General features: G+C 43.4%; 2 protein-coding genes across 5 annotated transcripts in view; one reads left to right on the top strand and one right to left on the bottom strand.

Moving 5' to 3' along the window:
• Positions 1 to 27,383, top strand: part of Astn2 (astrotactin 2) — a 1,010,996-nt gene that overhangs the window by 730,835 nt on the left and 252,778 nt on the right. The window lies entirely within an intron of this gene.
• Positions 2,657 to 13,860, bottom strand: Trim32 (tripartite motif containing 32). Of its 2 annotated transcripts, none has more exons than XM_055611730.1 (2): positions 13,796 to 13,860; positions 2,657 to 5,722 (listed from the first exon to the last, which is right to left on the bottom strand). In XM_055611730.1, the coding sequence occupies exon 2, from the start codon at positions 5,641 to 5,643 to the stop codon at positions 3,676 to 3,678; it is 1,968 nt and encodes a 655-aa protein (XP_055467705.1). In that variant the 5' UTR covers positions 5,644 to 5,722; positions 13,796 to 13,860; the 3' UTR covers positions 2,657 to 3,675. The 2 variants fall into 2 exon arrangements, with proteins under 2 accessions (XP_055467705.1, XP_055467706.1); XM_055611731.1 differs by lacking the exon at positions 13,796 to 13,860 and adding an exon at positions 13,581 to 13,634.

Here is a 27,383-nt window from a genome sequence, read left to right as displayed (position 1 = left end):
TATTATAGCACATAATATGCAAAGACATGGGGGAGACGTCAACAACTCACATCAGGGAGACACTGAGATCACAGCTAAAAGGGAATTTCCTAGTCTCTCCCAATGCCCTTGTGTATAGAAACCGGTGATCTGAGAGTACCTGCAGCCCTGCAGCTACTTACATGAGACAGAGCCACAGGTCAGACCCAGGCCCGACTAAATCCACTGATCTCACACTTGAAAACACTGCCACGCCCAGGACTGCCCAACAAGCCTGCATTTAGATGTGGTCCCATCAGCACTGACATTTACAAAACACAGCCATAATCTGCCGTCTAAGGGTATACCCTGCTCAGCTGCTGTCTTACCACTGCCCTGGCTTGTGAAGTTCACCCAGCACCCAGTTTCATGACTGTGGGGCTGTGCATCCTCATTTGTAAGCCAAGCTCCTGCCGGATGTAAAGGAAGACCCTGTCTCACATTAGACCCATATTCCAAGCTCCTATGGGGCTGGGTAGTGCTTCTCTTAGGAAGTCATCATTAGGACTACCACACAACCTCTTCAGCAGTACTTGCCTGACCGCAGAAAACAGTGCAAAACCCAAGCCAAATTCACTGTTACTAACAGTGGTGTGGTCTTCTGTATTCTTGAAGAGTGAACTGTATTCTTGCTGTCATTCAGCCTGTGTATGGTCTTCAGGAAAGTACAGAGCAGCAGAACAAGGGAGTTCAAACACTCCAGACATGAAAAGATTCTGGAAAAATTACAAAAAGTTAACACATTAATAGCCTCATTTTTCTTCTAAACATGTGGCAGAATACCTAACCTATAGTAGATGCTTAACAAAAACAAATGGAATCTCTCTTCCTACATTCTCCAAGAATGACATGGGTCAGACCAAGCTTTTGACTGTGGCTTGCTTTTTTTTTTAATAAGTCTTTCAGAGGACTTGACTTATCTACTGTAGGGGAACTGCACTAAGACGCCTCAGAAACCAGGGAGAAAACTAAATGAGGTGAAAACAAATTTTAAATGAAACACAGTGCCATATGCTGGTCTCATAAAAGCTTGGACACATGGACAAATAACAGTGACATGGGGATTTATACAAAACAAGGAATATTAACTAGCCTGTAAAAAGGAGCAGGCAGACATATTAGGACACTTGTGGCTCGGGGAAGAAATGCCCAAAGCAGGTTCCAGTTGCCAAATGTAAGCCTGGAAAGCTTAAAGATAGGCAAAAAAAGTTTAACGTGGATGGAAACCACAAAAGCCCACATCACACTCTTCTGTATCTAAAGAAATGGCTAGCTGGCTAGTATTTATCCAGTACTCTGGGAATTGGCCGAATGTTTTCACATCCATGTTCTCCTATCTTTCCTAGACTCACAGGGCATTTTTTTTCTTTGTAAGGCAAACTGTGCTGTCTCCTTGACTAATAACAAAGAAGTGGAAGATTAGCATGCTGCAGCTTGATAGCTTTCAGAAAGTGTTCTATAGGCTCCTAAAAGTTTACAGTTGTAGCACAGGAATTAGGGTAAGGAAAGGCCACCAAATCTGCAAATAGAGCCAGTGCTCTTAATTGATTTTACAGACAGTCTTAGAAATTGATACTTTATTTGGGTAGGAGGGCTGCTGCTTTGAAGGACAAAACCCAATGGCTATGATTAAATATTTCTTGAAATCACATTTTATTTATTTAAACAACCCGGCAGATAGCTGCAAACTGTATATTCAACAGGGCCTAAAGTGTCAAAATGGAAAAACAGTCAGATCACAACAGCAGATACCTGCTTTATTTGAAAGCCAATGAATGGCTGTGCTATAGAGATGAGAAATCAAAATGCCAAATACAAAGGCAGCTGGAGGGTTCCTAGGCCTCTTATCAATTAGCACTGTGTTCATTTTTCTACTGCACATTGTGTGGCAGAGGTTTCAATTACTGTTACTGCCTACATAAGTTTTCCACCTACAGCAAAGACAGATTTGCTGCCAGAAGACTCCACAGATAGAATGGCTCTATGTGACTGAGCCACTGCGATGCACTTTTAATTGGATCAATTTATTCTCAATTCTATATACCTGGAATATCAGATGCAATTTCATAATCAAAATATGGAGCTTTCTCTAAGTGGAAGCAAGAAAAACTAGTTCACTATTACTTTTTCTTCACCCATCCTTTGACAGCTACCTAGCAACACTGCCACCAATAATTTGTGGTTGCTTAGTTTAGCAATCTTGTTTCCAGGACAGCAAAAATTTAGGCCTTTGGCTTACAATCACTCCTGCACCTTAGATGAAGATATGTCGCTTAGCAGACATGGAAGCCTGCAGAATCTCATCACACACTCTCACATGTCGTCTGAAGCACACATATCTATCTTCCTTTACAAACTGCAATTAGTACAAAAGGATACGGTGAAGGCCCAGTTTTGAACAGGATGCTGGTGATGCTAGGCTGATTCTGTTCAAATGCATGTGATAGTGAGGGTCTGTTTATCTTTACATAATGGAATTTTGGGCTGTACTTTGAACTAAGTAGAATGCTATGCTGTCAAAAACAAAATTAAATTAAATTAAAAAAAATAGTACTGCTAGGATAAAAAAAGCAAAATATAAGCTATTAACCTCTCCCTCCCAAAATCCCATTTCTAATTAAGGCATGAACACCAATGATGAAGAAAGTTATCAATAAGTTTAATGCTTCATAGAACAGAAATACATCTCACAGTCAAATAGTATGCACTCACTTGAAGAAAATACAGAGTTAGCTACCCAATGGTTTATTCTTAAGTAATAAAACTGGATGTGTCGACCTTCTCACATTGTTGGTCAAAGTTCCCATCATACAGTTCTTCCAGTAACTCTTAGCACAGGTCAGTGGAAAGAGTATGAAACGTTTTGAGTCCTAGGAAATATCCCAAGTTTGCTAGATATGTTCTCAGCTGCCTTGGTTATGGCATAATTCTAACCTATGAACTCCTTTAAAAGGCAAGCGATTTCTAGACTGAAAATTTCAACACTATCTAACTAGGGTCACACGGTCCTCTGGCACATGTGCTATTAGAAGACACTCCATGGTGGCAGAAATCATCCAGCCAAGAGGTCCTGCTTCCCAAAGGGTCTTTGTGTCACCTTTCCTGGCACTTAATGATACACTTTCACACTGGTAAATGTGATCAAAAGAGACACCATGCTACAGACACAAAATATCACTGAAGGGCAGAGCAGATCCACTGGAGCATGCACACAGAATGCAGCCAGAGTTAACGTATCACAGATGAAGCACATCATAACAGGAAGGTAACAACAGACTAGGAACCTCAGGGTCCAAGGGAGAAAAATCAATGACTATTCAATAGCAATACAAATTTCAAACACAAGGGCAAAGGGATACGTGGATATCTCTACTGAAGCCTTGGAAGTGCCTAACTTCTAAGCAACTTCTAGTACGAGCATCATCTACTTGGGATATAGTACCTGTTAATGCTCTAAATTTAGGAAAGAGGGGGAGGGGAGTGGGAAGAAAGGAACAACAAAGAAAAAGCACTGAAAACTAGAGCTTCTACGATTTTAGAGCAATCCTACTAGAATCGGGGCATAGGCCACATCTACTCTACAGTACCATCAACAACCAAGGAAGAAAAGGGAAGGAAACTGGGTTGGGGAAAGACGAGACTGGTATTTCTCATTTCTTAAGGGGTAGAATATCTTCTCAGATGGTAGCTGTAGATCTTGACGCAGTGATCCCAGCAGTCCAAGACCAGCAGCTGCCCCTTGGGTGTGAGGGCGATGCCCACTGGACAGGTAAGACCCTCTCGAATAAGGACACTGTAGCCGCCGCCCTTGGGAAAATGGAGAATCTCCTTGCGGCTGCTGTCGGCCACAATGAGGTCACCCCGCGCATCCACACACATGCCAGCAATGCAGCGGAAATCCTCATTCTCAGAGAAGAAGTGGCTGATCTGCCGGCCAAGCTGCCCGTCGGGGCCCACAGAGCCGATGGAGAAGCCACCCTCCAGGTGGTGTTCATTCTGTCGGTTTTCCACATTGAGACCCAAGCCTTGGGTGAAGTAGACTGTGCCTTCAGCATCACAGGTGACGAATTTGGGCCTCACAGCACTGCAGAGGCAGCTGTATTTGACTACTCCTGCTCCTCGGTCTACAGTGAAACACCAAAGCTTTCCGCCTTCCACATCCGTCACCACAAACTGGCCAGATGGTAGGGCTGTGACGCCCCACGGCTTGCTCAGCTGGCTCCTGTGACAAGCCACACAGTGGCCATCCAAGGTGTAGACTTTAAGGGAGTTGTCATAGCTGTCAGTCACACCAATCAGCCCATGGCAGTTCATGGCCACTGAAAGAGGAGTGAGATTGGGCAAATCGGCTCCGAGGAAGCTTAGCACAAAGCTATCAATGCCACTGGGGCTGCGGCGGATCTCCTTCAAAAAGCCTTTGCGGTTAAACACTTGGATACGATAGTTGCCCCGGTCAGCAACCAGCACCTCACTCTGACTGGTCACATAGAGGCTGACTGGAAGATTGAACATGCCTGGAGTGCTGCCTTTCGCCCCCATCTTCTTGAGAAAGAGACACTGCTGGATACCGGAAGATGCCTCAGAACCCCGCTGTTTCGCAGGTGAAGCCCTAGGGCTAGCAACTACTTCCCCAGGGCTCATGTCCATCTCTTTAAAGGTAACAGAGACGGAAGCAGCAGATGCCCCTGCCTCCTCCATTTCCCAGGAATCTTCCATGCTAACTGTCCGGGGTTTTTTAACAGCCTGTCCTATTTGCAGAGGACCAACGTGCCCCACTTTAAGGAGCTCCACATCTTGCAGGGTGAGCTCCCGAGGCAGGCTGGCAGTGAACTCTGGCTCCTCCTCATCTGCTGTCTCCTCCAGAAGTGCTACATCTGCCTGCTTGATCTTGGCTAGGAAGTAGTCACAGCGTGACACGGCCTGCACCTCTGCAATGTTGAGTAGGTAGCTCTGCTCCTCTACCACCTGACTATTGGCCTTCTCAACCTCAGCCAAAGAGCCTGTGAAGAACTTCCGAGAGCGGGCTAGCTCTTCCTGGACCCTGTGCTCTTCGTGGCCATACTCTTGTAGAACAGCCTTATACCTTGCCTGAAGGTCCCTGGAGACACCCTCTAAGGCTACTTTCCGCCTCTGCAGCTCTCCAGTAAGTTCCCTCAGGCGAGTCAACTTCTCCCCAAAGTCCCTCCTCCGTTCCTCAGCTGCTTCCTTGACAGGGAGTGTACAGTGGCCTGGAGGTTGGTGCTCTGCCTCCCGGCAGGGTTCACATAACACTAAACCACAGCTTCGGCAGAACTGCCGAGGCAGCCTGCGGCCACAGGCTCGACACATAAGTAGCCCGACGGCCTCACTGAGCCCAGCTGTGTCGATGATCTTCAGCACCGTTAGGTTGTCTGTCAGCTGGGTCAGGCTGGTAATGCGAGTAATCTTGCTGCAAAAGGGACAGCGGACGCCATTGATGCTACTGGCCAGAAGCTTCTCCAGACACTGGCGGCAGATGGTATGGCCACAGTGCAGCAGCTTGGGCCGCAGTTGTTCTTCAGTGAAGGATTCCATACAGATGGGGCATTCTAGCACTTCCCGGAGGGCATCCAGGTTCAGGTGAGAAGCTGCGGCGGCCGCGGCCATTGCTCTTCCTGCAAGGGTTCCTGCTAACACAACCTAGAGCTGCACAGCTTAATATTCATGCCCCAGTGCCAATTTCCTGCTAAAGAGAAAAACAAACCATTATTCATTTTTTCTACTGCCTATTAATTAATCCTGTCTAGAAACACTTAGAAAATAGCTATAATCATCCATTTAACCATCTACTTATTTAACAAACATGTTATTGCAGTTACTATGTCTCAGGCAAGAGTGACACACACATGCACTTTCCTATCATCTATAAAATAGAAATGACATCATCTATCCCATACGGTTACTGGAAGGGTTAAAATATATGATATACAAATGGAAAAGCAGGGAATAACCCTGTCCCCCGGAGAAAGTCACATGAAGGTCCACTCTGTGGAACCCAGTAGGTACAGTGATGGCGCCTGTCCCTGAGGAAAGCAGCCTGTAAGTGGTGCTACTTGTACAATGAGTCTTGAAAGCAAGGAGGCAATGACACACAGGTATTTTAAGCAAAGAGTCCTGTGTAAGTTTGATGTCCCCTTCTTATTCCGTTCTAGAGTTTATGGTCTCGGATGTTTCACTCAGAAAAACAGAAAATTCTGATGACTACCTTTAAGTAATCTACAAAACATCAGATAAGGATGCCACAAGTTTTTCACTTGTGTATCTTCCCACCTAGTCACCTAGCCACACATGGTAGTCTAGGCATCATAGAGTATACAATATATTGAGTTTCAACATACATACCCTGCCCTGCTTTAAAAATACAAGGTCTATAAGTAAGGAATCAAAGCAGACTCAGTCTAAGCGATACTAAAGCAGTCTCATTTCACCTAAAGGGAAACTGAATTTCAGAGAGGCTGTAACCTTTACTTGGGCCTGGAAGAACACAGAAATGAAATGGGAGAACAAAGCATCAGGCAGAGGGCATAGCCTTAACCAAGCTGAGAAAGCAGATGGGAAACACAAGTTCTTATATTGGGATGAAAACAGAGAATATTTGATCGCTCCATATTTTATATTCTGCACTGTAAAATGGAAATAGCATGTCTTTTGCTGGGTTCACATAAGGATCATATGAAAATAACACATCATTGTGAGTGACACTGATATTTACCTCTGTACCAGCAAAGTCCTAAGTTATCTGTTCTCTCTTATCCCTTATGTTAAAACTGTAGTAGAATACAGAGGGAGCTGTGAAAATGCACGGAGAAATAATCTAAGGATGCCTGGCGATATTCAGGTTACAAAGTGACTTTCATGTGAAAGTACAATAGGGTATGCTGGGACAAGTACTTTGCAGCAAGGAGCTGATATGCTTTGGATGGAAAGGACTCTGTATGGGGGCTGGGTCAGAGAAACCAGTTTAAAAGCTAAAACAAAAGACCCAAGAGGAACTAAGGCACAGGTAGAAATGCAAAGGAGACATAGTTAAGCAATATTACAGAGGTATAATTAGTAAGAGCTGAAAACCAAGAGGCTTATGGTGGGAGAGTAGCAAAGAATTAAGATGACCAAACATTCAAGCCCTAATGATTTTAAAAGCACTGGTTCTTCAAACAGAAGCACTTCTGGCTGGCTTGGCATGCTACCCATGTCACCTATGTGTCCTGAAAAACCCTAATCTTCTGCAGACAAAATGCTTATGGCACAAACTCTGCAGCCTTATGATGCTGTTGACCCAAAATTAGAATGAATAAGTCCAGGAAGGCAAGGCACACAGAAAAATAAGTCTTTCTTGGATGCAAGTCTTATGTGCAGTATAGAGGTTAGCCTGGTTTAAAGGACAAGTAGTTGGGAAGGAAAGGCCTATCCACATCCTCAACTTTCCCTAGGCATATGGGAAGGAGCATTAATGGAAAGTATATACAGTAAAGATTCTGCAGCAGATGCAGCACTTGTATAACACAGGAAGTCCCCTGTTCTTAGGAAACGGCTCTGGTAGCCTAGTGCTGACGACATGTTACATAGAGCCGTGCATGTTCATTCTTACTTTATCCGCACTGCGAAAGTGGTAAGATTTTTATTGTCCCACTTTATCGACAAAAACACTGAAGTTTAGAAAAACTAGCTCAAGGTCTCAGAGTTCAAAAATGGCACCTTTACTTATCTTTAACCCAACATTACTTCCAAGTTACAAAAAAACAAAAAACAAAAAAAAAAAACCTTGTCACTCAATATTTATTAACAAATGATCTCGACTCTGCTCTAGGATACACTGACTTTAAAACATCCTTTTCTCCCTGAAAAAGGAACAGTCTTCTGGGTGAGTTTCAGCCAACACAGAGTGGGTCAAATCGACCTACTAGGTGGGTGAACCATCCCACACTCTTGCTCTGCAACCCATTGTAGTTCAAATGCAAGACTTAAAAAAACAACAGATTACTAGGTAGCATGGACCTTAAACAGTCTCCGTGGATTTTGCAAACTCTGAATGCTGAATTCTCAAATGCCGTGGGCCTGGGGCAGCACCACAGAAATACCAAGAGAAGCACAGACTCTGGATCCACACAAGCCTCTCAATCCTAACCAATTGCTTTTTTCTGTCTGCTGTCATCTGCGACAACAGTCTGAGGGCACCATTTGGTGTTTGGATCTCCAGCATGTTACCTTACATTGTGCAGGGACATCTGTTCTTCCTGGAGCTGGCACGGCAGACCAGCTTGTTAAACGAGCCTGCCAATCTGTAAAAATACCAGTAAATTCCTTCCCCAGATTTCTGGAATATTATACTCTCTCATTCAATTCAAAAGCATCCCGCCTGTGTAAGCTATCAGCTTTATGAAATAAATTATGCCCACATCCAAATACAAGCTATTTCTCTAGTCTTCAGTTTCACCAGGTTCTCCAAAAAGATGTCAAAATGCCATGCCATGAAGAATCTGAATTTGGAGAAGCAGACTTGAAAATGCCTGAACTACTACTTCTCTTCCCATCATCCCAGGACAGAGCTTTCACTTAGCCTGAAACAGAACCAAAGCCAGCCAGACCTCTCCTCCAGAAGGCCGTGCCTGACCACAACTATTAATACCAAGAAAGAATCACACAGAAGCTCAATTTGACTTCAACTTCCTTGAGAGATTGTTCCAGTGAACAATCTCTCAAGGAACTGCCTCATTATGCCAAGCCTTTAGGTATGCTGCCCATCTCCTGCAAGCTATAAAAATCAGTAACCAATCAGAATGAAGTCAACACGTTGCTTTCAATCTTAGCTGCCTCCACAGTCCCTTGAACACATTTCCCATTGTTCACTCCATCCCCCCAAATCTTGCCCTTTCACTTTATATAACCTCAATTCACCTTGTTTGCTCACCTCCTCGGCATGATTTACAGTGTACAGCCCATCCTGACACCAACACAACCCTGACTCAAGATATTCTATCTCCTAGAGCTGTGTATGTTCCCACAGAGCTAAGACAGTATGATCCTCGACACCACTGAGGTTTGCCAGTCTGTGAAACAGGTAGCCAGGTAGTAGAAAGAACAAAGAATAAACAGAAAAATAAACCTTCAAGTCAGAAAAAGAAAATGTTTGCACCAAAATGTTTGACAGAACGTGGGGCAAATGGCAAGTTGCTTAACCTTGCTTAACTTCTCTGCGCAGGGAAAGTCAGTCATTCTAGGCTTGACAAATTCTTTAACCTCCCTCTATTTTCTTAGTTTATATAAAAAAATACTAGGAGGACTAGGGATAATGCGTCTAGATACTTGTGCTGATAAGTAGTTGGCAAGCAGTGACTTTTTGATGGTTGGTGACAATAACTATTTAACATAATTGTTAGCAATCAAGAGCATTAAGAATCATAACCAGTACTTAGCAGATAATTCAGTTTATAAACTAAATTCTGAAGGGAATGAAGAATCGTCTCTTTCATAAACTGCAAAGGCATATAAAGATTAATAAAAGTCAACTTGGGAGTGATATGATTGAGAATGGCATCACCCAGGCTAGGAACTAATGAAGAAATGAAGCCACCAGTTCTGATCAGAATATAAACTGCTGAGCCCTTCTAGCAAATAAGGAAAGCTAGAGGAAGTAGTGATCTCAGAATACGAATGAGGAAACTGAGACCCGAAAGGGAAGCTAACTCATACATCTCAGGGCAGAACCTTTGGACGTGAACAGTGCTACACAGATTAAGAAAGTGCACACAGGACGTGAGCATGCGGACTTTGCATCCCAGTTTACAGGGGGCATTTGGACAAGTTTCCCAACTTCTCAGCTTATCTAGGAAAATGCCTTCTTACAGGGTAAAGATTGAATGAGACTGAGCATAAAGCACTTAGAACAGCACCAAGCGATACACAGAGTTAACTATGGAGAATAGCTTTTCTCATTGTTAGCAGGAGCGGTAACCACAGTTGCTACAGACTGTGATGACCACTACCCAGCCTGTGGTGCATGTGAACAGGCACCTGTTATAAGACAAGACTAGACCTGAGGCGTCAAACATACATTTAAATAACCTAAACTCAGAGCCTCCTTGGAGACTGTTTCTTGATCTCAGAAGCAAGAGCAGAGCCGAGGTATAAAATCCTCAGTCAGTGCCTGAGTCCCTCTACCTAATGTATTCTTTAGCTGCCTTCATTTCCCACACCCCTCTTTGTTCCTTGTGGGTTTAGGATACCAACAAAACTAGAGAACCTTAAGCAATAAATGAAGACGACCTTTACTAAGCAATTACTACTAGTCTAGTCCTGTGGGAGGGGCCAGAGAAATGTTTTAGAAATAGATATGAAAAAAACTTATCTAAAAACTAGATATAAAGGACCACTGTACAGTTAAATAGCCACATGGTTTGTGTGTGTGTGTGTGTGTGTGTGTTTGGAAACTTATCAGTTCCTTCCACGCCAGCATTCAAGCTGCATTTACTCCTTATGCACTTTGACCCAATTCTAACCAAGTGTGAAACTGTCTCAAAGCCAGAAAGGACTCGGTAACAAAGCCGATTCCAGCGTTCCAGGTTACCACCTGCTATTCATCTAACTCTGGCAAGGGAGCCAGGTCTGCGAAGTTTAGAGTGAGGGCACTTACGATGCTTGCAGATATATAAAATCATGTCTTCTAGCTGCCACCTTTTAGCAAACAGGGAGTAGTGAGTTCCAGGCACTTTCTGCATGTCACATGTATTCTCTTAACTGTGTGAATAAAGCATTTTCCCACATCCTAAATAACACTCAGAAAAAGTAGCCTGTCCAGGTTCTCCGACGGTGGTATATAATAACTTAGTGCCTTAATGCACACCTGGGAACTGGGCCACAAAACTACTCACTCAAAACATGTTTTACTTTCATAGAAGATGAGACTACTGTTACCTCCAGGCTAGATCTGGAAATGAGGTTGAAAAATTCATCCAGGAATGACTTTTAAAGCATATTGTTCCATCATAAAGGCACAATGGAAGGAGTCTCCCTAAGGTAACGTCTGCACACAGAGGGTACACTTTAGGAGCCTTGCAAACTTGTGACTTCTGATTTACATGCCCGATTAAGCATTTGCTCTGTAGCCTAGGATACGTCACTTACCTATTAATTTTCTGACCTACAGAATAGGAATAACATTTAGACTGTGAGCAAGATAACTGGTGGGCTTTATTGAAAAAAAAATGAACATTAATCAACACTCAATGTAGCTGTGTTTTTAGCCAGAGGACAATAAGTGCCTGACCACTAACAAGCAGTCAAACAGCCGGCGCCTCGCTAACTCAGTCCCCATCAGGTATATGCCTAAGTGGTATGTGCTGATATCCCAGCTGAGCCTTGGCTCCAGTCTACTCTTGTCTCTAAAACTGCCTTTTGCAGTGTGGTAGCTAGACTTGGAGTTGATAAAGGCAATGCAACTCTTCTGTTCCAGAGACAAGGCGCAAGAGGCCACTCAGAGCAGCAGCTTCTCCGCTTCAACACGGAGCTACACTTCGGCCTGAGGCCCTAATGAAGTATTCTTTCAAGCCAGTGGCCTCCTTGTCTCAGCTGGTAGCTCCTTGCACCTCATGCTGCCTAACTTAAAGCTCCTTGCATTATCTCCCCACTGATTCTGGTCTAAAGCAAACCAAGTCCAGGGCTTCTGATCAAGAAGCCTGTTTTAGAACACTGGGCAATCCTCCTTTTCATTAGGAAAAGCTGAAAAGGGAAGACTACAGCAAAGAAGCAAAGAAAGAGGAAATTCTCTGTGGTGGGGATCTAGACGGCAGTAGACCTCAGCATTTTTAGTTATGTGCCCTTAGACAAGTGGCCTCCTAAGCCTCAGTTTCATGTGTAACACTGGACACACTAAAGCTTATTTAAAAGGACTGTTATGAGAAGAACATACAGGATTTTTAGCTAGTAAATCCTGAGCACCTACTGGGTACGACAGGAAGTACCCTGACTTATCACTGAGTCCTAACAACAATGCTGTGGTATAGGAAGAGCTGGTGCACTGAGAGGTCAAGTAAATATTTAAGATTATAAAGCAGAAGGAGCAAAAGCCAGGATCTGAACTCAGGATACCTGGGTCTGAAGCCAGTTCTCCCCATTTTGGGCTAGATAATATTTTATTCTGGGGGTTGTTCACTGGAAACCAATAGCTCCCAGACTCCCTCAACCATGGCAACTGACAGTGTCTCCATCCAGACAGTGGCAACTGTTTCCATCTGGCTGAGAACCATGGCTTTAGATGGCACAGCTAAGTTCTCAGCACTTGTGAGGATCTCCCTTGCTCAAACCTTGTTTTATTTCTCTCCCAGCCCTAACACTTTATTCACAAAATCACTGCCTCTTTGAGCTGTAAAAGACCTTTTATAACATAAAGTCAGGTAATTCTTAAAGAAAATTTTGGCTCATTTCATTACCTTGGAGGGTTTACACATTTCTCACAGCTTGGGGGTACAGGGTAAGGGACATGTAGCTTACTGCTTCACTCCCCCTACTCCCTCTTTTCTTCCCTCAAGGCCTTTCATGTTGGCTCTGTGGTGGGGAGGTTGAGCTGGTCAGAGTGGATTAAGTGAGACTACCTTGTCTATCTCAGGATTAAAGCCCTTTACAAAGTAATAAGAAAGACTTTGCCCTTCAGAGTACGTCAAACTCTCCTTCACGACCTCTGAAGACTCATGACTTTATTTCCAAACCCCTGCACTCTCCTAAATTCCATTCATTCATTCATTCATAGTTTATTTATAAATTATTTTCAGGCCCTGGGTCTCCAGAACACCCCCTGGGCTCAATTATGCAGAGACCAAAAACAAACAAACAAACAAACAAACAAACAAACAAACCAAAAGCCTCCTTTAATACCTTAAGCACCAACTCACAAATTTCATCTGATCTTGAATTCTACAATCTACTTATACTATTCACTCCCCACCATCTAATCTTCTAAAAACCTCATCTTAACCCTAAACCCCAAATCTAGAATTCAATCTCCTAGACTGTATGTTGCAACCCTGCAACTTACCAATCACTGCTGTTACCTGTCCTCCATCCCTCGGACATATCCTTTAGTCCATTTTCAAATTCCCACACTTATCACCCCTGCGTGCCAGCTCCAAACTCCAGTCCTGCACTCGGATTTCTGCCTTCCCTCAATCTAAACCCTAATCGCCATTCCTCATTTTGCACTGTGCCACCTCCAACCTCCCACCCCCGTCCTGCCTCACGTGTTGCCTTCAAACCCTTGCTGCGATTTGCTAGCTGGGTACTCACCCCTCAATCCTTCCCAGATTCCACTACAGAAACCCCTTTCTCTTCAGCAATTAGGATCGTCCAAGACCCTGACTATTTTGATCTCAAATCTTGCTGCCATTACACCAATCTCCTCAAAGCCCCAGAGATTCTGCCTGCCAACCCTCAACCTATCTCATGCAGGCCTCCAAATCCCTTTCTATTTCTGATATTTTGCCACAGGATTCCTCCAGGGACTTCACGTCGCCCCCCTCCCCCGCCCCCGCCTCTCCGCACGGCCCCTACATTACCTCATACCTCCCGAGATGCTGCAACTGCAAATCTCCTCAGCCCCTTTGCTCCCCTCCCCCAGCTGCATCTCAACCCCGCCGAATCGCTCCGTAGCCTCTCCCTCCCTCCACCCGGGCCTGCCACTCCGATCCAGTCCCCAAATCCTGCCATTCAGGCTTGGAGCCCCGCGACCCACCACAATCCCTGGTCGCAGACCCTCCTACCCACCCCCTACCTGACCGCCCGTGGCTCCGACGCGAGTCCACCGCTGGCAGCCCACCCACCCGCCGCCTTCCGCGCATGCGCCAGCTGGTACTGCCCATGGCAGTCGCCAATTCGCAGAAACGCCTGTCGGTCAGCGTGCCCCGCCTACCCAAAGCATGCTGGGGCTTGTAGGCCCACGGGACCGGTGTTTGCGGCCCAGCTGAAAAGACCGGGATGGCTCTGGCAGCCTAGACCACCACCGTGTGCTATCCATAGAAGATGGATTTCTACTAGCCGTGTTTACACGGCTAGTCCATCCTGAGCTCCCCAGCAGCAGTCTGCAGAAAGCCTGAGCACCGTTCAGGAACGCCCCTTTGAACCTCAGCTGGGGAAGGCAAGCACACTCCCTTTAAAGAGCAGCTGCTTCCCCCGGGGCTAGGAATTTCTGCCTGTGACACATCTCACAGAGGAGTCACTGAACACACCACCAACCCTGCATAGGAAGGAGGTTCCTTTGCCAAACAGCGTGGAGGCGGATAGCCGAGGGAGAAGCCTTGCCCAGGGGAGGTTTTGTGGCCCACTGACCCAGGACCTGCTGGTCCTTAACATAGGTGAGGGACCGTTAATGCTTGCCACTGAACGGGAACACAAAGTACTAGTTAGGAATAGGAAGAAATCTGAAATGTTATGTTTTCATATTTGAAATTCCACCAAGCCGTGTGCCCTCTGCACAATGATAAGACAACAAACAAAAACAGGAATATCTTTGAGCACTTTGCGACTAACCACAGCTACGCATTTTACAGGCTTAGCCCAACCCTCATAACAGCCCTTTGAGATGAGGAAACTGAGGCCCAGGGATTAAATGACAAAAGAATCAGTTTCTACCTGACAGAGCCAGGATTGCCGTTATGAGAAGCACTTTTAACTGTTTTGTCTATTTCTTTATCTCACAATACAGTCAACGGTTGTTTTGATGATTGATTGGGATTATGAGTGATTCACACTTTATTAATAGTAACTTAAAAAATTAGAATTAGCTGGGCATAATGGCACGTTTAGCATCCTGGCACTTGGGGGAACGAGTAAGGAGAGCTAACAGTTTAAAGGCCGCCTGGGCTACTAATTTGCTGCCTGCTGCTGTGATAATGACTATGGCCGAAAGCAGGGTTTATGGTTTATTTGGTTTACAGATTTTGTTGCCAGTCCATCGTTGAGGGAAGACAGGGCAGAAATTCCAGAAGGCCAGGGACCTGGAAGTTCTAGTTATTTGGTCAGTCTACAAGGGTAGTCAAGACAGGTGTAACTTCTTCAGTGAAATTCAAATCACATGGTCTCTGGACAGGCCTTGGGAGGTCTGGGGTCCTGAACTGGCTCAGGGCTCTAGAGTTACCTGAGGTAGCAACATTGTACTCAGAACATGCAATGGGAAACTCTGGCCAGGAACAGATTGTGTGAGAGCTCATACATCCCTGAGAAGAAAACCCAGGTGGAGAATGAATAGCCTGGTGCAGAGTTCAATCAAAGATGATACTGATTAATACAAACAGAGCCTTGGACCCGTCAGGAGGTGCATTTGCTTTCCTACTTTTTTTTGTTCCTGGTGACTCTGCTGGGTTTATTTCAGGAGGAAGTGCACTTTAATGATTTCTCACAAAGCAAGTATCAGCTGGATTTTAACTATCTGTTTGCCTACTTATTTGTCACAATATTCACCAGTGAATATTGTTTGCTTCCAATCACATCTGTGAACACAGTGACTAGCTTGTAAAGTTTTTTTCAGAGTAGCTGAGCCAAACTCAAACATAGGACTTTAGGAACATTATATCCTTGTCTGACCTAAGGTTGTCATAGTTGCAAAAGGAACCAGTGGGATAAGTCAAGTAATAGCTGGGCATTTTCTGAGCACATCATTGTAAACAGAACTTTTATTTGACTGTTATAGTTGCTGTCTTGAAGGCTTACTGCCTCTGTTTCTTAACCTAGTCCTAGTCCTGGAAGCTTATAGTCTCTGCACAGTCTAACCTAGGCCTAGAATTTTTTCAGCCTCTGAGAATTACTGCTTAAGAAGCTGACCTTTGCTTGTTCTTTTTGGGCTCAAAGCTAGCTGGTTCAACTCAGCTGTTTGGCTCAAACTGGCTTTTCTCTAGGCCTTTGAATTGCTCTGCTAGGCTTCAACCTAACCCCACCAATCTGTTCTAATCTTCTGGCTCCTTCTCATTCTCTGGCTCTTTCTATCTTCACCTGTGTTCTTTCTCTGCAATCTGTCTCTATTACTGTCCTGGTAAAACTCCTCCTCCTCTCTCTATCTCATTCTATCTTCACCTGTGTCTAGCTTGTTCTCTCTTTCAATTTCTCACTGTAAAACTTGGTAAAATTGCCTCCTCTCGTTCACATTGCCCCTTTAGTAGCTTCCCTTTCATATTGTGTCATGCCTTTTTCAGATTCATCACTGTTTCTGCCACTCAATTAGACATTACTTTCAAGCATGGATGCTTCCTTCTATAAACAATCTTTACCTTCATTATTTGGGAGTAAAGGCATGTGCCAACACCCCTGGATCTAAGGTTTTTGTTTTGTTTTGTTTTTTTGTTTCTTTCTTTCTTTCTTTCTTTTTTTTTTTTTTTTTTACCTGAAAATTACTGTATACCAGGCTGGCCTTGGACTCAGCTCTGCTTGCCTCTGTCTCCTGGATTAAAGGTGAGTTTGTGTTGCAGACTGATCACACAGATCTAGAAGGTCTTTGGATATGATCTCTTGTCAGAGCAGCCATGATCTGAATTAAAATTCCTTTACATGTCATAACTGACCCTTTCCATAATACTGTAGCTAGATAGAAAGACCAAATATCAAGTTACAGCTGTGTTTCTTCCTGAAAACACAGAGCTAGGGTCCAAACACAGGCCAAGATGAAAGGAGCTATCTTCCTACTTTGTTAGGTAAAGATGGTTCAAAATATTTAAAAGAGAGGCTACAGTACTAAGTCAAGAACTATGTAAAGGACTAAGTTCTGAACAACATCATCAAGAAAAAAAATGATTTCCCTTTGTTCTGCCACATCAGAGGCTTGTTGCAGCTTCTTCCTCTAGAGAGATAGGGAATCCTTTAGGAAAGGCCCCAGGGTACTTGTACTCACTGTCTTGTAGGTGGACACTTGAGAAAGAGGCTGTCAAATGGCTGATGACTTAAATTCACTTCTGTTACCAGAGGGTAAGAATTAATATTCTGTTTTCTAAACACTACAGTTAAAAGCCTATAGTCTCACTTCAGGAATGCTTGTGTATGTGTGTTTTTGTGTGTGCGCATGCGTGGGGGTGTATGTGTATACACATATGCATATATAAATATACATGTATATGCTATGTGCATATGACTAGTTCCATGTAATTTATAATACATATAATCACATATAACTCGATATTTCTCTTCAGTAACAGAAAGTTACTGGGCCTCCTGAAAGTCTGAAGAAAAGGCTCAGCCACGCCTTTGTAACATTCTTCTCTTTTCTCTTGAAAATAGTTTATCTGAATGTTCCTTTCTTTTTTAAAATATGTGCAATTATTCAGCAGTTGGATTAATCATCACTTTCCACCCACGATCTAGGAGTAAAGTAAACGCCCTGGAGAACGACCCTCACTTGTGTCCTGAAGCATTGCGCATCCCGGCACAGTGTTAGCAGTCCTCTGGCACAGAGACGGTTCAAAACACTGGTTCCTCTCAAGGAGTTCCCATCTCAGCAACGACCCCTGGGCCCAGATTTTTTGGTTCTGTTGATCTCCTTGTGGAGTTCCTGTTCCCTCCAGGTCTTTCTATTTCTCCCTTCTTTCATAAGATTCCCTGCACTCTGCCCAAAGTTTGGCAATGAGTCTCAGCATCTGCTTTGATACTCTGCTGGGTAGAGACTTTCAGAGGCCCTCTGTGGTAGGCTCCGGTCCTATTCCCTGTTTTCTCCCTCTTCAGACGTCTATACAATTTGCCTTTCTGAGTGAAAATTGAGCATCTTACCCGGGTCCTCCTTCTTGCTTAGCTTCTTTAGGTGAACAGATTTTAGTATGTTTATCCTTATAATATATGTCTAATATCCACTTATAAGTGAGTATATACCACGTGTGTCTTTCTCTAGAACCCCTGCATAGATGTAGTCCATGGCAGCTCAGTGTCCAAGTGGGTTCCCTAGTAAGGAGAACAGGAGCTGTCTCTGACATGAACTCAGTGGCTGATCACCTCCCCCTGAGAGTGAAGCAGCCTTACCAGGCCACAGAGGAAGACAATGTACCCAGTCCTGATGAGACCTGTTTGGCTAGGGTCAAATGGAAGAGGAGGAGTACCTCCCCTACCAGTCCACTGGGGGAGGAGCATGTGAAGAGAAGAGGGAATAAGGGTGGGATTGGGAGGGGAGGAAGGAGGGGGCTACAGCTGGGATACAAAGTGAATAAAATTTAATATATAAAAAAATAAATAAAAAAGAAAAAATCAATGGTTATCAACCTGTGGTTTGCAACTCTGGCAAATCTCTTTCTCTAAAAATATTTACATTACAGTATATAGCAGTAGCAACATTACAATTTATTAAGTAGCAACAAAAATAATTTTATGGTTGGGGGTCACCACAACATGAGGAACTGTACTAAAGGTTCACAGCATTAGGAAGGTTGAGAGCCACTGTTTTAAATAAAAATATTCTCTGTGAAGCTCTTTAAATACTCTTTCTTTGGCATTTTAGTATACTGGATTTTGATTTAACTGTTAAAACTCCCTATATCAGTTTCCCAGGACTAGGGCAAATTACTAAAGATGAGGTGTCTGAAAGCAGAGAAATTTATTCTCTTGAAACTCTGGGTGTGCAAGAAGTATGAAATCAAGGTCTTACCAGGACTCCTTCCCTCTCGGTCTCTGTCTGTGTCTCTCTAGCTTAGACTGAGAGTCTCTTTCTGTCTCCTCCTAGCACCATGCAGACCCTGGCTTGGCAATATTGGTCAGAATGGATTTAAGGGTCAGTGCCATTCCAGTTTATTCTCTTCCCTGATTATGTCTAAATCAACTTCATATCCTTATTAATCATATTCTGGTAACTTGGAAGCTGGGATTTCAGCACATTCAATTGAAAGACACAAGTAAATGGAAGACACCCTTTGAGTTAAATATTGTTTTCTTCTTTTTAAAGTGGATGTTTTTACACTGCAATAGTCAACTCTCACCATATCATTGGAGCAAAATGAAAAAGTATTTAGCATTGTGTCTAACCGACAGTAATATTCACTACCAAGACTTGAAATCATCAACGACAAGTTCACTTCTCAAGAACGCTATGTCTTAAAACAGCAAGAGCTTTGCCATCTTGCACAGCTGCATCACCCACATTCAGGTTATCAGGGAAATGAAGAGATGACATTCTATAAGGCTTAATAACTTGTTGGAACTGAGAAAGTCTTCTGACCTTAGCATGAACATCCAATATTGACATTTCCTTACAGAAATATTAATAATCAATGACTTAACAGATAACGGTTTTGTTTGTTTGTTTTTTGAGACAGGGTTTCTCTGTGTAGTCCTGGCTATCCTGAAACTCACTTTGTAGACCAGGCTGGCCTCTAACTCAGAGATCCACCTGCCTCTGCCTTTTGGGTGCTAAAGCCATACACCTCCATGCCTGGCTTAGCATATCATCCTAAAGGATTTAATGAGCTACCTGCAAAGTGCTCTGTGAATGTTGGCAATTACTGTGATTGCTAACATCAACAGAAAAATCTCTTCTCCTTCCCTCATTACCAAATGAGTTATGGTAGGAAAGAGGAATGTCTTGTTTGCAAAATATAGAGGAGAAAAGTATAAGGAGCTAGAAGTCTCACATATCATGACAAAATTTATCTGCGAAGACCTATTTATAATTATAATCAAATTTTCATGAAATAATATAAATTTATATGTATCAGTCCATCTGTTTTACTTGTCTACCTCCGTATAACAAGCGACCCCCCTCCTAATACTTACAGTCACCTACGTGTGTGTCATCTCAGAACTTCTGTTGGTCAAGGAATCCAACTACAGTTTTTCTGGCTCCTGTGTTTCAAAGTGTCTTACAAGGTTGAGGTCAGGTTCTTTTCCAGGTTTGGTGTCTCAGATGAAGGTCTGAACTGAGGAAGTGTCCGTTTCTGAGACTATTTTAGTAGCTGCTGGCTAGATTCAGTGTCACTACGTAGAGTCTGCAATATCCAATCAAGTCAACTTCATCCCATGTTTTTAATGTCATTGCTTACCAAATAGTCTATTTTTATTTTTGAAAGTAGGGACAGGTCTAGCTATTTTAAAATCTAAAATGTAATACACAAGAAACAATAAACTGAGTTTATTAAAACTATCTTACAAAAGACAGCATGAAAATAATAAGTAGGCTACCACAGACTGAGAGACATCGACAGAGGGTTTTTGGACATCTTAAAATAGAGCTCTAAGAAAACACACGGGACTTTGGGAGATGGTCAGTGGGTAAAAGTTCTTACATTACTAGAGCATGAGGACTTGAGTCTAGATCCTTAGTGTCCACGCGGAGAAGCTGAGCGTGGTGGTGCAGCACACCTGTAATCAATCGTAGTGCAGGGAGGTAGAGGCAGGAGGGTCCTATGAACCTACTGGCACGCCAGTCTAGCCAACTAGGAATCTCCAGGTTCAGTGACAGATCTCGTCTCAGAGAATAAGGTGTAGGGCTATAGAAAGGACAGCTAACATCAGCACCTGTGTCCATGTGCTCACACAGATGTGGGCGTCCACTCACTCACACAGACAGAGAGAGACAGGCAGACATCCACACAGAAAAAGAAAATCAGGTACAGAGATACAGATAAAAACATATAAAAAGGAAAAGCTCTTGACTTGTAAGATGAGTTAATACCTTGATGGAAGCTCACCAAAGAAGATATACAGATGGCAAATAAGCATCACAAAACATACTCTACATCATATACCACCAACGAAACACTAACTAGAACAAAATACATCCATTCGACTACTACAGTACCCAAACCCAGAACTGACAATACCAGAGGTAAATGCTGACTCCGTGCACCAAATGGATCCTCATTCATTGCTGGTGGGGATGCAAACAACACAGGCATTTTAAAAGAAAAATTGGAAGCTTCACACAAAAGCAAAGCACACAGTCATCATGAGACTCAGCAGTCATGTTCTCTAGTATTCATGCAAAGCAAGTGAAAACACATATCTGCACAAAGCCTGCACATGGACATCTATAGAAGCTTTATATATAATTGCCAAAACCTGGGAACATTGAGTATCCTTTGCTATATAAATGGATCAACTGTGGCATATTTTCTAGCCCATGTGCCACAATGAGTGTAAAAAATAGTTCTCACGTCGTACATACACATGCAGGAAATGGAAATTAAAGACACCAATCTGAAAGGGATAACTCCCTATGGCTTCAACTATACGCCTTTGTGGACAAATTAAAACTGTGGAGACCACAGAAAGATCAATGGTTGTCATGGGATGGAGGCAGGGTAAGAAATCAATAGTAAAACACTGGTGATACTTTAAGGCAGTGAAAATACTTGGCCTGACACACTCATCATAGGTGCATATCATTATATAATAGTCCAAACTTGTAGATCAGCAGTACCAGGAATTGTCCCTAATATGATATATCAGTGAAGGCTCATTGGGGGCTATTATCACACTGGTAGGAGCTGTGATAATGGGAAAAGGTTATGTATAAATTAGGACAGGAGCATAGGGAAATTTCTGTACCTTCCTCTTAATTTTGCCATGAACCAGAAATGCTCTAAAATTGTGTCTAAAACAATAAAAGTGAATGTGGTTTTATAAGAACGATAACAGTACATAACATAGAATAGGAAAATTCCCCATTATGTACTCCCCAGCAGTGATTGGCTTTTCCAGCTACATACAATCCTCTGACAGGTGTCTTAAGTTTTTTAAAGAGTGTGTTAAGTATATACACTGGAAGAGAAAATGGCCCAGGGATTCTCTGTGTGCCCACTACTGAGTTATGATTGTGGTCAGTATTATTTCTAACATGGTTTCTATTTATCCTCATCTTCAGTTTTTCTCAGTTGGCTGGGATGTTTTCAAGCAAATCCCAGATACTATATTACTTCTCCTGTAAGTACCCCAATATGCCTCTGTATAGCTGTTTTAAACATAATTTTGACACAGCTACTAAGCTTTTAAAATACTTTTTGTTAGTGTGTTTAAATAATGATCAAAATGTCTTAACGTGTGCTAGAGTCTCTTCTGTTGTATGATGGCTACAGTCTCTATTGTTGCCGATACTATTATTTGTCAAAAACCTTGCGTCACTTGAAACTCTAACAGACTATTTCCTTCTTGTGCAAACTTACTCCTCTTTCTTAGGGATTCATGAATTTTTGTTTGTTTGGGTTTTTTTTTTTTTTTTAGATTGCTTTTCTAGAGTATTGAGTTATTTCTCTGAATATGATTGTAACTGCATAAAAGAAAATACATATGGATTACAGAGGAAGAAAGGATATCAAGATAGAGTAACTCAAAACATTATAACATGAAATATGTTCCTATTTGCTAGGGATAATGCCTAGTGCAGTACAATGACTTAAGATTTCTAAGGAACACTAACAATAAATACTGAGATATTTGGAACTGCTGTAGTGTGATATAAGTGTATGCAAGTTTTCTTATGTAAAAATCATAGGGAATTTTGCTTGCATTTGCAGCTTTAAAATGCTAAATTCTCATTTTATGACACAGAAGGGGTGTACTGTTTCTCCTTACCCATGTCCACAAACTTTTCATGCTTCTAGAATAGACAGGCAGATCCACACACTTGCCACAGCATCTTACCCGGACTGACATTTAATCACGACTAGTAGCAGGTTCTGTTGTTTACAGCTTAATCTAGCCATAAAAAATTTACCACTAACCAGTCTTCTAATAGTTTAGTACACACTGAAGACAACTATGTAGATGAGTTCTGTTATTGGACATTGGAAGCTGCGGTTTTTATGACTCTATCATTCTCCCTGACATCTTTCCCTCTCTCCTTTATTATGTATATAAATGTTTTCCTACATGCATGTCCACGCACCATGCATGTGCCTGATGCAGGCATAGCCCAGAAGAGGGTTCCAATCTCCTGAAACTTGAGCTAAAAATTGTGACCTGCCACATGGGTGCTGGGAATCAAGCCCAAGTCCTCTGGAAAAGCAGGAAGTGCTTGGCACTGCTGGTCCATCTTTCGAGCCCCTCTCTCTGCCCGTATTACCTGTGATATAATATTTACACAAAGAAAAATGTGATTTACTCAAATCCCATTCATGTGATAAAAATGTGGCTGCTACTTGTTGCTGTTGTTTTTATTTCTTTGCACAACAGTATGCTGGTCTCTGAGCAGTCTCCTACAGTGACCCAAAAAAGTGGGGTCTAGGTAGATAGCTCAGTTGGTAAAGTACTTGTTGCATCAGTGTGAGGACCCGAATCCAGACCTCCAAAAAGCACACAGAAAAGGCCCGGTGTGGTGACGTCAGCCTGCAAGCCTAGCATAGGTGTCTGGAGACTGACAGAGTCCTGAAGAGCATCTGCCCAGCTGCATAATCAAGAGTGAGGAAGCCTCGAGTGATAGACTCTGTCTCAAAAGGTAAATGCAGAAAGAGATCAGACTACATGCATTACATCACACTACACACACACACACACACACACACACACACGCACACACACGCACACACGCAGCGCGCACACACACGCAGCGCGCACACAGGCACACACACACACACACGCACATACGCACACACACGCACACGCACACACACGCACACACACGCACACACACGCACACACACGCACACACATGCACACGCACACACAGACGCAGCGCGCACACAGGCACACACACACGCACACACACGCAGAGCGCACACAGGCACACACACGCACACACACGCACACACACACACGCAGCACGCACACAGGCACACAGGCAGGTGTGCACACGCACACATGTGAGCAATGAGCTCACTGTATTTGTTAACTATTTCTTTGCTTATTTATTTGTGTTATTTTGAGGAACCATATGAGCTCAAATGGAAATTTCTTTTAGAATGTTCAAATTACAGTTTTCATCCATTGTAATTGTTCTGCTTCATAGAAAGAAAAATTGACCTTGACCTTTACAACAGCTCCCATGTGCCTTTGAAATGTCTTCCTTGGCCTTTGGTGCAGTAAATGGCCTCTGTTTAGATTGAGCTATACCCGGTTTACACTTGGAATCAGAATTGCTTGTTTAAGAGTCTCCAGTTGCTCCCATTCAGGAGCAAGCCTGAGTGGTAGGACTACTTGTTTCCAATATGGAGTCATAATTTCTAGGCTTTTTCAGTGGGTGCAGCTATGGAATGTTGATTTCCAATTGAAATGGTAGAGTATAGAATTTTTCTTAGCATCTCTGCCTCTATATCTAGACTGCTTTTGTTTTGCTGAAAATTTGATTTGTAATGCCAATACTGATGGTTTTTATTGCTGTATCCTTCAACATATATGTAAAAGCTTTGTAATAGCAATCACACAACTGGAAGGCCCCTTAAATATACATTAATATTTCCTTCCAAATTTCTTTCTATTTGGAATAATATCATTAAACATACAATCCACAAATATCTTGTTTAAAGACAGCAAACATTATTCTTCTCTCTAGTTCGGTCTTTCTTTAAAAAATGTTTATTTTTATGTTATGTGTATGGGTATTTTTGCCTGTATGCATGTCAATGTGCCATGAGCATACAGTGCCCTTAGGGGCCAGAAGAAGGTGTTGGATCCTCTGGAACTGGAGTTACAGACATTGTTTACCTTATATGTGGTGCAGAGAACTGGACACTACTGGGTCCTCACTAGGACTCCTCTCTAAAATCTAGGTGTTGCCCTGTGTCATGGAGTCCCTGTAGTTTTGGTTCTGCAGGACTGGACCCTTCATGGGCTCCATCCCTTCACAGGGATAGATGGGGTAGATGTTGGGTGGGCCAAATCCAGGCCCTGGATGTGGGCCTGCACTGTAGCTTAGTTGGTCAGCCTGACAGCTCTCCTCCACACACAGCACCAAGACCAGCTCTCCCATTTTGCCCAGGCGAGGGGCAAGACCAGCTCTCTCATGCCCGCTCCGCTCCACAGGGCCAGCTCTCCAGCACTTTCTGTGAGCAGGGGAGAGCTCACCTGCTCTCACACCCTCAGCGTCCACTCTTTTGAGCCCACACCACCAAGACCAGCTATACTGCACCGCCCACACAAGGCGTGGGGCTGTTCTCCCAGAGCTCCAGCTGGTCAGGGTCAGGCCAGCTCTTCCAAGGGACAGGCCCAGCTCAACTGCTTTCACACGCTGGAGGCCAGCTCTTCATACTGCCTAGACAGGGGGTGGGGGCCGAGCAGCCCAGACGTCAATATGCACACAGACCAGCGATAGCCTCGGCTGGCAAATAGGGGCCATGGACACTGAGACAGGCACTGCCACTACCAACCCCACTACCGCGGACCAAGGACCCAGACCTAGTCCTAGGTGGCAGCACTGGCGGGGACATCGCCATAACCTCCGGTGGCAGCAGCATAGGTTACTGTCATTAAGGCTCTTCCTCGCCACCCTGTAGTCTCCAGGTCTGCGTCTCCTCATCAAGCACACTTTCTTCTTCTTCTCTTCTGTCTCTATACCATATACTTACTTATTGTAGTGGCATCCAGGCCTCTGGGTGTCTTCTGCCCTGTTTGGTTCATTTAATACTTTGCTATGCAGTATATGTATTTTAGTTTCTATACAGTTTGAAGATACATGTTTTTCTCATCTTTTGATAATAATATAAAAACTGTCTGGGGCTTCTGTCAAGTTTAATTTCATAAAACATGGTAAAATCTTCTTGGCCTTGATTCTCTGCTATTCCTATAGCTAACCGTTCTATTAGTTTGAGTAAGCCGGTCAGAAATTTTTAAGGAAGAACAAAGAAGGATAATATAGATACAATCTATGTGTATTGGATATGTATCTTCTATTCAAATAGAAGAAGAACTATGAATACTTCTGTGTACTTTCCTTTTTCCATTTAATAAAATGTGCTTCTGATTACTCCATCTCACACATAATGGAAGTTGGTCTAACTCCAAGGGTGTGAGGGTGATCCTATTTTAGATGCACTATGATTTTCCACCAGTTTCCTACTGACTGTCAAAAGATTTCTTACAAATACATAACTTTTTTTTTTTTACATGTGTTCATATCTATCTGTGTGTGAGTATGCACAGGAGCATGCAGGGCCCAAGGAGGTCAGAAGAGGACATGTGGTTCCTCGGAAACTTTGGAGTTGGAATTTCAGGCAGTTATGAGCAGCATGATGTGGATGCTGGAAACTGAACTCGGGTCCTCTGTGAGAGCAGCAAGCCTTTTTGACCACTGAATCATCTTGCCAGTCCCTCCCCTACTTTTTGACACAGGGTCTCCCAGACCCCAGGTTGCCTTGTGCTATGTAGCAGAGGATGACCTTGAACTCCTGAACTTCCTTTGTCTACCTTCTAAGTGCTAGGATTATTGTTGTGCACCATTGCACTTGATCTATTGCAGTGGTAGGAATAGATGTCATGGCTCTGTGAATGCCAGGCAAGCCTTCTAACAACTGAACTGCAAATTATTTTAGGAATTTTATTGTTAATCATTGTCTGGTCCCAAGGAATCCCTTTCCCCACAAATTCTGACATTTAGACAAAAGCCAGCATCCCCTCAGGGACTTAAGAAAAAAAGTCCTTACCTGCTAAAAGGAAGTATTCTCCTTATCTTTGGTGAAAGGGATCTCTGTAAATTGGACTAGGAGAATCTGCAGGATTCTAATTAAGCCTCTGGGTGACTTCCCTCAGTTTATTAAAATTAATTTCCTTATGGGAAGCCTTTTTCTGGCCAGGTGGCAAATAACAGCTTTGTCCCTGGCTATCCCTGTATTTACCCTTACCAGATAAGAACCTCATCTGCATGAGCTTGAGCAGCTGACCAGACCCTTTCCTCTTCCTCAGGAGTAAGAGTAAGAATGATATAAAGGTGATGCCTTAGAGGTTGCAGGTTTGAGTAAGGCATCTGCATTCTTTGGTGAAGCTAGAAGGATCAACAGAAAAAACAAAACCAACCAACCAACCACCACCACCACCAACAACAACAAAAAACCAAGGTGTTTTTCTCTCTGGAAGAGATCAGCTATAGAAAAAGGAACATGTACATGGAGAAGGCCTTCAGTACTTTTTACTCCCCTGAGAGTGTAGAGGCCACTAGTTAGGCGTGGGTATGAGCTTTAGGACGCAATGAAGGGAAAGCTGTTGAGGCTGAAATAGGATGGGAAGTTAGCTGAGAGAGTAACAGAGAGTGAAATTAAGGCTGAGGAAGAGGGTTATGTGGAGGAGTGTTTAGGGTAGGGCCTCACCCTCTAAATTGAAGTTGAAAGTGTGACAGCAGAGAGCTCTGGGTTCTGGTCAGTATAAGGATGGGGTTTGGCCTTGGCCAGGAGAACCCTGTGTACATGGCATGAGGTAGAGAGGGAAGAGTGAGAGAGGAAAGCAGCGAAAGCCTGCATACAAGCAGACTTGGACAACTT

The sequence above is a fragment of the Psammomys obesus genome, unplaced genomic scaffold, assembly GCF_907164565.1.
Source record: "Psammomys obesus unplaced genomic scaffold, mPsaObe1.curated_primary_1811, whole genome shotgun sequence".
NCBI lineage: Eukaryota > Metazoa > Chordata > Mammalia > Rodentia > Muridae > Psammomys > Psammomys obesus.
The sequence above is the reverse complement of the archived record's forward strand: the minus strand, read 5'-3'. Positions and strand labels throughout refer to the sequence as shown.

Excerpts from the sequence above, each read along its gene's own strand:
- Trim32 (XM_055611730.1), bottom strand. The coding sequence starts at position 5,643 with ATGGCCGCGGCCGCCGCAGCTTCTCACCTGAACCTGGATGCCCTCCGG.